At 42.7% G+C, this 13,891-nt stretch overlaps 1 protein-coding gene across 2 annotated transcripts in view; it reads left to right on the plus strand.

Moving 5' to 3' along the window:
• Nucleotides 1–13,891, plus strand: part of LOC134359756 (protein crumbs homolog 2-like) — a 165,200-nt gene that overhangs the window by 99,780 nt on the left and 51,529 nt on the right. For both annotated transcript variants that reach the window (XM_063073350.1, XM_063073351.1), the window contains exons 5-6: nucleotides 5,896–6,078; nucleotides 10,614–10,727. In XM_063073350.1, the coding sequence (XP_062929420.1) occupies nucleotides 5,896–6,078; nucleotides 10,614–10,727 (297 nt within the window). The remainder of the gene's footprint in view (nucleotides 1–5,895; nucleotides 6,079–10,613; nucleotides 10,728–13,891) is intronic.

The raw sequence follows: 13,891 nt of genomic DNA on the forward strand, positions 1-13,891 counted from the left end.
CTCTCCAAAACCGCCGAATGACTCCTTCAGGATCCTGTCTTCACTCTCCAATACTACTGAAAAGATACATCAACAAACCTGGCAGCGATTGGTTAAACAGCTGGCCCAACACTTTTGTACCTTACAACAGAATGTAAAACTCCGTTTTAAATCAAAACCGCGTCATAAGGCGGAGTGGAGTGGAGTCTCTGGCTGACGTTCTAACTGGAAAACAAACTGCGTCACCCCAGGGGTCTCCTTTTATACCCGTGGTGAACATGTCATCACGTGACCTCACATCGGCGGGAAAATTACATCAGGTGACCTCCAAAAGACCACTACATCATTCTCACAAGAAAGTCACAAGATCTCCATGAGGTATGTAACAGAATACAATCTGAAGCTCAATCCCATTGGCTGTAGCGAGGACAATTTCACTCACCTCAGCACTGGACTGCCACAAGCTATCGACTCTCTTTCAAAAACTCTACAACTGAGTATTATTTATTTATTGTAATTTGCTCAATTTGTTATCTTTTGCATATTGGTTGTTTGTCAGGCTTTGTTATTTATCCCTTTTCATAAATACAGTTGTACTGACTTACCGTTTACCTGTGCTTCACACTGCATGCATTTTGAATTATATTTTATTAACTTATTTGTGTTAATATTTTGTTTTACGTGTCATGTGTAGTTATATGTGTACCGTGGTCTGGAGAAACGTTTCATTTGACTGTATATACTGTATGTATAGTCAATTGACAATAAACACAAACTTGAACTTTACTTTACTGTACGTGCCTGCAAGAACTCAAATTTCAAGGTAGCATATGGTGACATTTGCGCATTTTGATAATAAATTTGCTTTGAACTTTGAGCTGTCTAGATTTGAATACAACACTATGCAGATCATCCCCCCGGTAACAAAGTTTCACGAGTTCCCATTAGTCAGAAAGCGCACAGATATGGATGTAAGTAAAATGCAGGGCTATGTGTGAGGGAGGGTGAGATTGATTTTAGAGTCAGTAAAAGGAGTGGCAGAACATCGTGGGTCAGAGGGCCTGTACTGAACTGCACTGTTTGATGTTCTGTGATAATTGAAACCCCACAGTGTAGTAGCGAGTGGCATCAAAAGCACATTAAGACTGAGTTTTAAAAAAAATTAAAGTTTAGAGTTCAAAGTAAATTTATTATCAAACTACAAGGGATTGTTGATGTTTCAAGTTAAAACCCTGCAAGGGATCCGATCTGAAACGTCAGAGAGTCCTTTTCCCTACGGATGCTGCTCGACCTGCCTGTTGCTTTATATTTAATACTCTTCTTCTGCCTCTACAAAGTTCAAAGTAAATTTATTATCGAAGTACATATTTTACCACATACAACCCTGAGATTCATTTTCTTGCAGGCACTCGCAATAAATACAAAAAAAAAACACAATAGGATTAATGAAAGACCACACCAACAGGAATGGACAAACAACTAATCTGCAAATGACAGCAAACTGTGCAAATACAAAAAGTAAAAAGAAATAATAAATTAGTTAAAATAGACAATAAATATTGAGAACATCAGATGAAGAGTCCTTAAATCATATTTGACTTGTCACTGGTTAACCTTTGACGTATCTCACAATATTAATGCATTTTATTTTGTTATTTATGTGTGATTCACCTATAGATTTTATCCTTGCCTTCATACGTGTGTTTTGCATACTACTATATTTTACACCCTGGTTAAGAAACATCTTGTTTCTATATACATTATATGGTTATATATGTTATATACATGTATGTAGTTAAGTAACAACAGACTTTACTTGACTTGACAGTTCGGTGTTGGTGGTGAGTGAAGTTATCCTCCCTGGTTCAGGAGCCTGATGGTTGAGGGTTAATAGCTGTTACTGAGAAGACAGCTGAAACGACTCAACCCGAACAAGGCTGCAGGACCGGATGGTGTCAGTACCAGGGTGCTCAAAGCCTGTGCCCCTCAGCTATGTGGAGTACTTCACCATGTCTTCAACCTGAGCCTGAGGCTGTGGTTCCTATGCTGTGGAAGACGTCCTGCCTCGTCCCTGTGCCGAAGACGCCGCGCCCCAGCGGCCTCAATGACTACAGACGGGTGGCATTGACCTCCCACATCATGAAGACCCTGGAGAGACTTGTTCTGGAGCTGCTCCGGCCTATGGTCAGGCCACACTTAGATCCCCTCCAGTTCGCCTACCAGCCCCGACTAGGAGTTGAGGATGTCATCATCTACCTGCTGAACCGTGTCTATGCCCACCTGGACAAGCCAGCGAGCACTGTGAGGATCATGTTTTTTGACTTCTCCAGTGCGTTCAACACCATCTGCCCTGCTCTGCTGGGGGAGAAGCTGACAGCAATGCAGGTGGATGCTTTCCTGGTGTCATGGATTCTTGATTACCTGACTGGCAGACCACAGTACGTGTGCTTGCAACATTGTGTATCCGACAGAGTGATCAGCAGCACTGGGGCTCCACAGGGGACTGTCTTGTCTCCCTTTCTCTTCACCATTTACACCTCGGACTTCAACTACTGCACAGAGTCTTGTCATCTTCTGATGACTCTGCCATAATTGGATGCATCAGCAAGGGAGATGAGGCTGGGTACAGGGCTACGGTAGGAAACTTTGTCACATGGTGTGAGCAGAATTATCTGCAGCTTAATGTGAAAAAGACTAAGGAGCTAGTGGTAGACCTGAGGAGAGCTAAGGTACCAGTGACCCCTGTTTCCATCCAGGGGGTCAGTGTGGACATGGTGGAGGATTACAAATACCTGGGGATACGAATTGACAATAAACTGGACTGGTCAAAGAACACTGAGGCTGTCTACAAGAAGGGTCAGAGCCGTCTCTGTTTCCTGAGGAGACTGAGATCCTTTAACATCTGCCGGACGATGCTGAGGATGTTCTATGAGTCTGTGGTGGCCAGTGTGATCATGTTTGCTGTTGTGTGCTGGGGCAGCAGGCTGAGGGTAGCAGACACCAACAGAATCAACAAACTCATTCGTAAGGCCAGTGATGTTGTGGGGATGGAACTGGACTCTGTTACGGTGGTGTCTGAAAAGAGGATGCTGTCTAAGTTGCATGCCATCTTGGACAATGTCTCCCATCCACTACATAATGTACTGGTTGGGCACAGGAGTACATTCAGCCAGAGACTCATTCCACCGAGATGCAACACAGAGCGTCATAGGAAGTCATTACTGCCTGTGGCCATCAAACTTTACAACTCCTCCCTTGGAGGGTCAGACACCCTGAGCCGATAGGCTGGTCCTGGACTTATTTCCTGGCATAATTTACATATTACTATTTAACTATTTATGGTTTTATTACTCTTTAATTATTTATGGTGCAACTATAATGAAAACCAATTTCCCCCGGGATCAATAAAGTATGATTATGACTATGACTGATCTGGTGGTGTGGGTCCTGAGGCTCCTGTACCTCCTTCCTGATGGCAGCAGTGAGAAGAGAACATGATCTGGATGGTAGGATGAGAGAACAGCAGAGAATTCTGTCATTTTCAGGAACAAACCTATGTATGCATGTTGAAATTTTGGTATTAATAACTTTATGGGAGCTTGTTTATATCCAGGGGTGAACATAGTTGGGTGTCTGGAACCCAGATGCAGACTCTCTGTGCCTCTAACCCAAAGGTTTGTTCCAGTCAAGAATAGTACAAAATGCTACTGTTTACCTGGAATTGTTCCTTGTTCTGTTTTACCAAAATATCAAAATTCAAAGTAAATTTATTATCAAAGTGCATATACTGTATGTTGTGTGTTATACTACCTTGAGAATCCTTTTAGTGCAGGCACTTACAGGAAACAAGGAGATACAGTAGGGAGGCATAGTAGTGTAGCAGTTAGCTGCAACACTTTTATAGTGTCAATGATTAATGATATAGTTGAGGGATAGGGTTTAAGAGTTGCGATGTAATGATGCAGCTCTATAAAACTCTGGTTAGGGCACACTTGGAGTACTGTGTCCAGTTCTGGTCGCCTCACTATAGGAAGGATGTGGAAGCATTGGAAAGGGTACAGAGGAGATTTACCAGGATGCTGCCTGGTTTAGAGAGTATGCATTATGATCAGAGATTAAGGGAGCTAGGGCTTTACTCTTTGGAGAGAAGGAGGATAAGAGGAGACATGTTAGAGGTGTACAAGATATTAAGAGGAATAGATAGAGTGGATAGCCAGCACCTCTTCCCCAGGGCACCACTGCTCAATACAAGGAGACATGGCTTTAAGGTAAGGGGTGGGAAGTTCAAGGGGGATATTAGAGGAAGGTTTTTTATTCAGAGAGTGGTTGGTGTGTGGAATACACTGCCTGAGTCAGTGGTGGAGGCAGATACACTAGTGAAATTTAAGAGACTACTAGACAGGTATATTGAGGAATTTAAGGTGGGGGGTTATATGGGAGGTAGGGTTTGAGGGTCAGCACAACATTGGGAGCCGAAGGGCCTGTAATGTGCTGTACTATTCTATGTTCTATGTTCTATGATCTGCGATCTGGGTTCAATTCCTGCCCCTGTCTGCAAGGAGTTTGTACATTCTCCCCGTGACTGCATCGGCTCCCCCCCCCACCCCCACAGTCCAATGACATACAAGTTACAGTTAGTGAGTTGTCGGCATGCCATGTTGGGGCCAAAAGTGTTGTGCTGGTCCAACTGTGCAAGTAAAGAGCAAATAAGTAAGTGAAAAATAATACTGAGCACATGAGTTTTAGTGTCCCTGAAAGTGAGTCCACAGTTTGTGGAGTCACTTCAGAGATCAGGTGATTGAAGTTATCCATGATTTCACTATGTTTTGATGTACATTTGATACATATATTCTTTAATCTTTTACAATGGAACTTTCATGAAAAACTATACATAAACAGACAAAGACCGACAAACAATATGAATGGAAATGTCAAGAAAAATGCAAAAACTTGAAGTCAAAGGTTCATGTATTCATATACAACTTTGAAATTTGTCTTTTCGAGTTTATTGTTATCTGCACAAGTTCAGATATGCACAGGTGCAATGAAAAACTTACCTGCAGCAGAATCACAGGTACAGAGCATCAGGTAAACCACATTCACAAGAAAAGCAAACAAGAGAAAATCTGCAGGCGCTGGAAATCCAGGCAACGCACACAAAATGCTGGAGGAACTCAGCAGGCCAGGCAGCATCTGTGGAAAAGAGTTCAGTCGACGTTTCGGGCAGAGACCCTTCACAAGAAAAGCAGATATCATACACAATTTCTTACAAGAAAGAACACAATAGGACACCATGTCACTGGAAACCAACAAAATTTGGCAGCAATAATTGATGTAGTGTTATAATTGTCAGAATTCGGAACAGGTTTATAATCATTGATGTAACTTCTTGTTTTGTGGCAGTGGTGCAGAGCAATACATACAAATATACTACAATTTACGAAAATAAATGAAGGTGTGAAAGAGGAACAGCGAGGTACTGTTTATGGGTTCATGTACCATACACAAATCTTACAGTACAGAGGAAGAAGCTGTCCCTAAAACGTTGAGTGTGGTTCTTCAGGTTCCTGTACCTCCTTCCTGATCAGCAGAAAGCACGTCACAGATAATGAGGGTCCTTAATGATTCATGAAGCCTTCTTGAGGTGCTGCCTTTCGAAGGTGGCCTCGATTGTGAGGAGGGTTGTCTGTGAAAGGGCTGGCTGAGTCTAAACCCTCAGCAGTTTTTGCACCTGAATTACTGAGAGTGGGTCTTCAGACTCCTGTATCTCCTCGCTGAAGGTAGTAATGAGAAGAGGGCACTCCCCGGATGGTGAGGATCGTTAATGATAAATGCATCCTTTTTGAGGCACTATAAGTAATGAACTCTAAGAATTATTACGTATCTAATACCTGCATTTTGTACTCTCCGTATCAGGTTACACTGGACAACACTGTGAAATTGACATCAATGAATGCGTAATGCATCCTTGTATGAATAACGGCTCTTGTTTGCAACGCTCCAATCAAGTGTATTACGGCAATCTCCCGCAGTTCAGGTCTACTTTCAGTTATACCAATGCATCTGGCTATGTTTGCCTCTGTCAGCGTGGTTTCACAGGTCAGTAAAAAACTTAACCTTTTAAATTCAGATTCAGCAAAGATCAAAAGCACATGATTTACCATTTTGGAAATGAGGTTGCCTGGCAGTCTGAAGAAAGGTTCAAGGTTCAAAGCTCAGTGCTCTACAATAGCAGTGGAATGAGCAGACATAGTTGGTCACAAGAGCCTGCTCCTCATTCACTGAGATCCTGGCTAGTCTGATCTTGGTCCCATTGGAGAATGGGACTGGTGAGGTGAGGCCATCACCAGGAAACCTCTTCATCCGAGGAGAGGCTGGAGAAGTATGTGAGACAACAAATGTAGAGAATGCTGGAAGCACTCAGAGTCAGATTCAAATTCAGATTTCTTTATCAAGGATCAACTTTATTTGCCATTTACACTCAATGGAGTGTATATGCCCAATATGAGAGGCTTCAATATCGTGGATAGTGCAGTCTTTTCCTCAGGTTATGTCCAAAACTAGGGGGCATAGTGGCGGGGGTGGGGGGGTATTTAAAGGGATCTGAGGGGCAACATTTTCAGACACAGGGTGGTGAACATACAGAACGAGCTGCCGGAGAAAGAGGTTGAAGCAGATACCATTGTGTCATTTAAGAAGACTTGGATAGGTACATGGGTGACGGAGTGAAGATACGTCTCTATCAAAGGAGGTGTAAGGCACTCCTTCCCTCTGCTAGTCTGCAGGTCACCCTTGGGCAGGGTGTAGCACCTGCTTAGCCCCCCAATCAGGGTCATATGAAGTGATGGGAGCGGATGGTGGACGGTTGTATGAGCAGCTGGTGCAGATCACAAGTCCTGATTATGTGACCACTGTCGCCAGGCAGACAATCTCTGAAGAGTATTGATAATGGCTAGTGCCGCTTGTCTTATAAAGACACTGCCCAGAAGCAGGGAATGGGAAACCACTTCTGTAGAAACATTTGACAAGAACAATCATGGTCATGAAAAGAGCATGATTCCCTACATCAATACAACACAGCACATAATGATGATGATGACCCATATATCCCGCATAATTCTGTATTAAAAACTTCTGTAGTTGTCCACATTCTTTGCTAATGGGTTTGTATTACATCATATGGGTCCATCTATAAAACCATTCCCTTCTCAGTATCCTTGTCAAAGAGTCTTAAGGGACGAAGGGTCTCGGCCTGAAACGTCAACTGCACCTCTTCCTACAGATGCTGCTTGGCCTGCTGCGTTCACCAGCAACTTTGATATATGTTGCTCAAAGAGTATTAAGGCTTTTTAGTTATTTTTTTACATTTTGGTTTATTATTATCTATTATTGGCTAGGTTGATCAGACCCAAAAGGCCCAACAATTTGAGTGTCCAGGAGATGTGGTAAAAAGTGTACAAGCACAACAAAGTAATTTAATCCTAATTTATCATCATAAAACAGAAAGCACAAATAAACCTTTCTAAATACCACCTGGTAAGTCACAAAGATTTCAGGGCTCACCATTCTTAGTCTCTCGTTGCTGTCGTCAGGGGACTTGATTGTCGCTGCAGTTGGGGGATCTCTGAATTCCGACTCGTGAAATCACCCTGGGTCTGTCCTAGGCACTGTTTGATTGTCATTACTCACGCTAGGTGAAGTCCCAAAAACTTCAGTAAGTTACCTCAGTAAATAGGGGTTCAATCCACAAACCTAGCAAGACATGCAGAGACAAGTAAACTCTTTGGTCTTTTGTTCTCATGCCACTGGTGCCTGAGGCCAAAAAGAGTCCAGCTGCTATTAGCAAACATTGAACAAATCTACAGTGTTTAACTTGTATGGACACCTTACATGCTGTGAGCTCACAAAGGGTTAAAGTGTCACTTGGAATTGTTTAGATGTTCATCTAATATTTTTACAAAATTCAATACACAACTCATTGTCACATGTAGCAAGATACAGTGAAAAGCCTGTCTTGCTTACTGTTCGTGCAGATCAGATCATTACACAGTGCACTGAGCTAGAAGAAGGTAAAACAGTAACAGAATGCAGGATAAAGTGTAACAGCTACCAAAAAAGTTTTGTGCAGGTAAACAATGAAGTGCAAGATCAATAAGAGGTAGATTGTGAGGTCAAGAGTCATCTTATTGTGCTAGAGTCTGCTCATTCAAGATTCAGGATTGTTTAGTGTAAAGGAGAATGAAATAATTGTACTGCAGATCTGACGGAACACAGGAAAATACTCAAGAAGATAAAGAACCCAATAAAAATAGTAATATAACACACAATGAATATAAATACGTAAGGTAGTGTATCTACATACTGTTAGATTGATTGTATGTCCATAAAGTGACACTAGGTACAGGAGCGTCTGTACATAAGGTGATTGACAGGAAATGAAGAAGTATTGGTGATTGGGGAGGTGGGTTAGTGGGTGGATGTGTTGATCAACATTACTGTTTGGGAAATATAACTGTTTTTAAGTCTGGTGGTCTTGGCGTGGATGCTATGTAGCCTTCATCCTGATGAGAGTGGACAAATAGCCCATGAGCAGGGTGGGTGGGATCCTTCATGATGTTACTGGCCATTTACCGGCAGAAACTGTCCTTGAGCCTGGACTTCAAGGACTTGTACACAAACAGCCCAGATCTCTCTCTTCCTGTAAAAAAAAAGAAATCCAAAATCCTGGGGAATCTCTCCTTGTTTGGTTGTATTTAGCACTCTGTGCAGCAGTGGAAGTGAGTTGCATTCTCCCTGTGAAATGTATTGCCATTGACTTCAATAGATCTGCATGTCAGAGGGAGAGCATGATGCAGTTTTTGTCTCTGCCTTCTGTCCTATTGCCAATTTTATATTCACAATTCTGTCCCAATTATGCTAACAACTAGTTCCTGGAGATAAGAAGGGTTCAGATCTGGGTAATTTTTCTAAAATAATGAGGTTTAAGAAGGCAGGTTTCGGAAAAAAAAAGAAGCAAATGTTTATTGTATATCTGTCTGGAAATGTAGATTTTGAAGCATAAATTGTCATATTTCAGAGTTGGGCTCTTAGATCCCGGTTCCTGCCAGATCTTAATGAAGCAGCGGAGGGTGATCAGGGCCATGTCCTCTGCTGTCACCAGCAGAACACATCAGCATTGACACCAAGCTCGATGTAAGGAAGGAAAATGACACCTCTGCTATATCAAGCCTGCCGCTGACTATCATTCCCCTCTGCTGTCGAGACACATTCAACGATGTGTGAGCCAATGGACTTTTCTCCCCTGGTAGATCATTGGACATCTTTCAAAAGCAGAAATACCTAGGATGATGCCTCAGAAAGGTGGCATCCATCTCCCAGGGTATGCCCTCTTCTCATTGTGATCATCAAGGAGGAGGTACACGCTCAGTGCCTTAGGAGTAGCCTTTTGCCTCTGCTGTCAGATTTCTGACTGGACAATGAACCCATGAACACTTCCTCTGTATTTTTTTCTTTTTTTTGCTCTCTTTTTGAAAGACTTGTTTAATTAATTTTTAAAATGTATTTCTTATTGTGATGCATAGTTTTTATTATGTATTGTGATGTACTGTGACACAAAACAACATATTTCATGCCATAAACCTGACTCTGATTCAGGTACTGAATCTTTATTTTTAAAGCACTTTTTTACCGTCCTTCTCCACAGTGGCTTTATTATTTAATGGAGGCTTAATTACTGAAGGGTCAGAATTTTCAATTAAAATTCATAATCAACAACTCCCTCCAAGAGCCCGATCTGATTTTCCTAGGTTAGAAGGTACCAAAAGGATTGATTTTATACCGAGGATCAAAGACGAGAGAGTGATTCTGTTCACTCTAGTATAAGCAGGGTTAACTGCCCTTTTCTCACCTCCTTTATGCCTGAAATGGTTCAACAAATCTCTATTAATGTATTAGTATTGGCCTTAGTTTTATTTATCACATGTACATCGAAACATACAGTGAAATGCGTCATTTGCGTCAACAACCAGCACAGGCTGAGGGGAGAAGGCAGAAAAATGGGGTTGAGAGGGATTAGAAATCAGCTATGATAGACTGGCAGGGGAGACTTGATGGGCCAATTGGCTCCTATGTCTTATGGTTATTGATGTATCTGTTTATTATATCTATTTATTTCAAGATACAGCATTTAACAGGCCCAGCGAGCTGCGCTGCCCAGAACTCTAACCCTAGCCTAATCACAGGACAATTTACAACAAACTATTGATCTACTAACCAATACGTTTATGGGATGTGGAAGAAAACCCAAGTACCTGGAGAAAACCCTCACGGTTCATGAGGAGTATGTATAAACTCCCTACAGACCGCATTGGAGTTAAACTCTGAACACGCAGTTCTGGAGCAGTAATATTGTCGTGCTACCCACTACTCTACCATGGCGCCCGCTTAACGTACTGCAGGCGGTTACAAGTGTCAACATGCTTCTGGCGCCAACAGAGCACTTACTTAACCCTAACTTGTTCACTTTTGGAACAAGGGAGGAAAATATTGAAGCTTGAAATTGCAATAACAATTCAACTTTTGCATTGTTAGGATTGTTCTGTGCAACTAAATTTTTGAATTTTTTTTTTTCCAAGGAGAAAATTGTTCGGTTAACATTGACGAATGTGAGTCAGATCCTTGTATGAATGGAGGCACGTGTGAAGATCGAACCGATGGATTTGAATGTCATTGTGCACCCGGACTTACAGGTAAATCATGCCAAGCATTTCTACTCTCCTGTTGAACACTTCCACTCTTTGTTCATCACACTGGAGGAACTCAGCAAGTCAGGCAGCATCTATGGAGGGAAATGATGTTTCATGCTGAGATCCTTTATGACGACTGGAAAGCTGCCCTATGCCTCCTTACGTGGATGCCAACCACTCTGGGTCCAGTTCCCAGAGATGGATGGACAGGAACTGCCAACATTACGCATTGCCTGAAATGCTGACTGTCCACTTCCATCTGCAGGTGCTGCCTGACCCACTGAGTTCCTCCAGGGCTTTCTGCATCGCTCCAGATCCCAGCATCTGCATAGTTATAGTCATAGTCATACTTTATTGATCCCGGGGGAAATTGGTTTTCGTATCTCTCAAGTTTTCAGTAACTGACCTTATAGAATATAGTCAAAGTAAAGTTTTATCAGAGCATGGATATGTCACCTTGAGATTCATTTTCTTGTAGACATTTTACAGGAAAATAAAAACTATATATAAACTGAGGTGACAGGGTGGAGATACATCTCTACCAATGGAGGTCTAAGGCGCCCATTCCCTCCGCTATCCTGCAGGTCACCCTTGGACAAGGTGCAGCACCTGTTTATCCCCCCAATCAGGGCCACATGAATCCATGGGAGCAGATGGCCACCCATCTTGTAAAGACACTGCCCAGAGGAAGACGGTGGCAACCCATTTCTGTAGAAAGTTTTGCCAAGAACAATCACGGTACAACACAGCACATAACAGTAATGATGATAATACATAAAGACTGACAAAAAAACAATGTGCCAAGGAAGACAAATTACCCAAAACTGTTCCTGAATCTGGTGGTGTGGGACATAAGGCTCCTGTACTTCCTGCCCAATGGTAGTAGCAAGAAGAAAGCACGGCCTGGATGGTGGGGGTCCTTGGTGATGGATACTGCTTTCATCTGGCAGCACTCCTTGTACGTGTGTTCAGTTGTGGGAAGGGTGTCCCTTTAGAACAGAGATGAGGAGGAATTTCTTTAAATGGAGGGTAGTGAGTCTGTGGAATTCATTGCCACAGATGGCCGTGGAGGCCAAGTCATTGGACATACTTAAAGCGGAGGTTGATAGGTTGTCAATTAGTAAGGGTGTCAAAGGTTATGTGAAGAAGGCAGGAGGATGTGGTTGGGAGAGAAAATAAATCAGCCAGAATTGAATGATGGAGCAGACACAATAGGCCAATTGGCCTTATTCTGCTCCTATGTCTTATGATGTTGCAAAGAAATACCTCTTAAGCCTGATCTTAGATGCTGGCTGGCCCACTGAGTTCTTCCAACACCTTTTATGTTATTCCTTAAGCTTTGACTGTTATTGTTTTAGACTCTTGATTTGGAATTTTTCACCGGGGGTTAGCTGCAAAAAAATCTGTGTGTAGAGGCATAGCACTGAACAGTTGAAAAGTGACTTTGCACGGATGATAAAATTAAGCAGCTGTCAACATCATCTTCAATCTATAGTGAACTGCAGCCTGCAAGGATTCAGTAACCAGCTCTCACCTGGTTATACATCAGTAATGTCCTGTGAGAAAACAGAGAGCCTTTCCCAAAAGATATCAAGCCTAGAGTTTCATCCCTATCTACATTGTGTAGTGGAGATAGACCATTATCCTCCCAGATTTCGATTTACAAAAGAGCTCCCTTCCTGAGAAAATCAATATGTCGAGCAAATTTTCATCAATTGAAAGGGCTGAGCAAAATACATTATAGAAATTTATATATTATATTATTTATATTAAATGATAGAATAGGGACAGCACGGTAGTGTAGCAGTTAGTGTGATATGTTACAGCTAGGGGCATTGGTGTTTGGAGTTTAATTTTGGCATCCTCTGTAAGAAAGGTTGTACATTTTTCTTGTGAGTGTGTGGGTTTCCTCCAGGTGCTCTGGTTTCCTCGCAGAGTCCAAAGACGTACTGGTAGTAGGATAATTAATTATTGTAAATTGTCCTGTAATTAGGTTAGGGTTTAATCGGTGGGTTGCTGGGTAGTGTGTCTCATTGGGCCAGAAGGGCTTGCTCTGTGTTGTATCTCTAAGTAAAGTTTAATTGTCATTCTACCATATATGAACACCCATGAATACAGCCAAACAAAACAGTGTTACTCTGGGGCCAAGGTGAAAACCACAATACCAACAGTCATACACAGCACAAGGCACACATAGCATATATAAGACGGCAGTAAAATAAGGTTATACCAAAAAAAAATAGTCCCAAGTCCCTGAGTCCATAAATGGTGCAGCAGTCTACGGTCGAACACAATACAGCTTTTATTCACTGAGTGAACACTTGGAGGGGCACCTCCAATGCCTCTCTTCTGGACTGCTGTCAACAGCAGCACCACGGCTTGAGGCCTCGTCTTCCGCCGAGCGAACACAGGAGGGCAGCACTGACACCAGCCTGGACGCCACGCCACACTCGCTCTAGCACAGACTCCAATGCCTCTCTCCTGGACCACTGCAACAGGTGATACCCAGGCTTGAGTCTTGGTCCTTGTTATGACTGAAGTCATGCAGCCTCCCCACAATCAGTCTCGCCAATAAAACAGTGGACTGGACTTACAGTACTCAACGTTACCAATGTCCATCAGGGTCTTGTGATCACTAGAAAAGTGACTAAGGCAATCACTCACCGTTCGAATGCACGCTGCATTCATGCACGGGCTCTGATGCCCCTCTGTAGCAGGCAGAGTATCAAAGTAAATAAATTAAACATTTTAGTCCAATGGAGATACAGGTCAAGGTGTAGTGACTATTTAGCCCCCCACCCCCCCGTGAGTCTGTGGGAGCAGGTGGTGGACGGTCGTATGAGCAGCTGGTGCACATCGCAAGTCCTGGTTATTTGACTGCTGATGCCAGGCAGACAATCTCGGAAGAGTATTGATCATGGCTGGGGTCACCCACCTTGTCAAGACACTGCCCAGAAGAAGGCAATGGCAAATGACTTCTATGAAAAATTTGCCAAGAACAATCATGGTCAAGGACCACGATCGCCCTCGTCATACGACACGGCACCTAAGGATGATGAGTCTATTCGGAATTCCTTTGCACAGAGGAACACATATTTAGAGTACGTATAACCAAAAAACTCTGTATGTCAATGGGTTTATGGCTTAAATTCTTCAGTGGAAGTCAA

The sequence above is a fragment of the Mobula hypostoma genome, chromosome 21 (genome assembly GCF_963921235.1).
Source record: "Mobula hypostoma chromosome 21, sMobHyp1.1, whole genome shotgun sequence".
NCBI lineage: Eukaryota > Metazoa > Chordata > Chondrichthyes > Myliobatiformes > Myliobatidae > Mobula > Mobula hypostoma.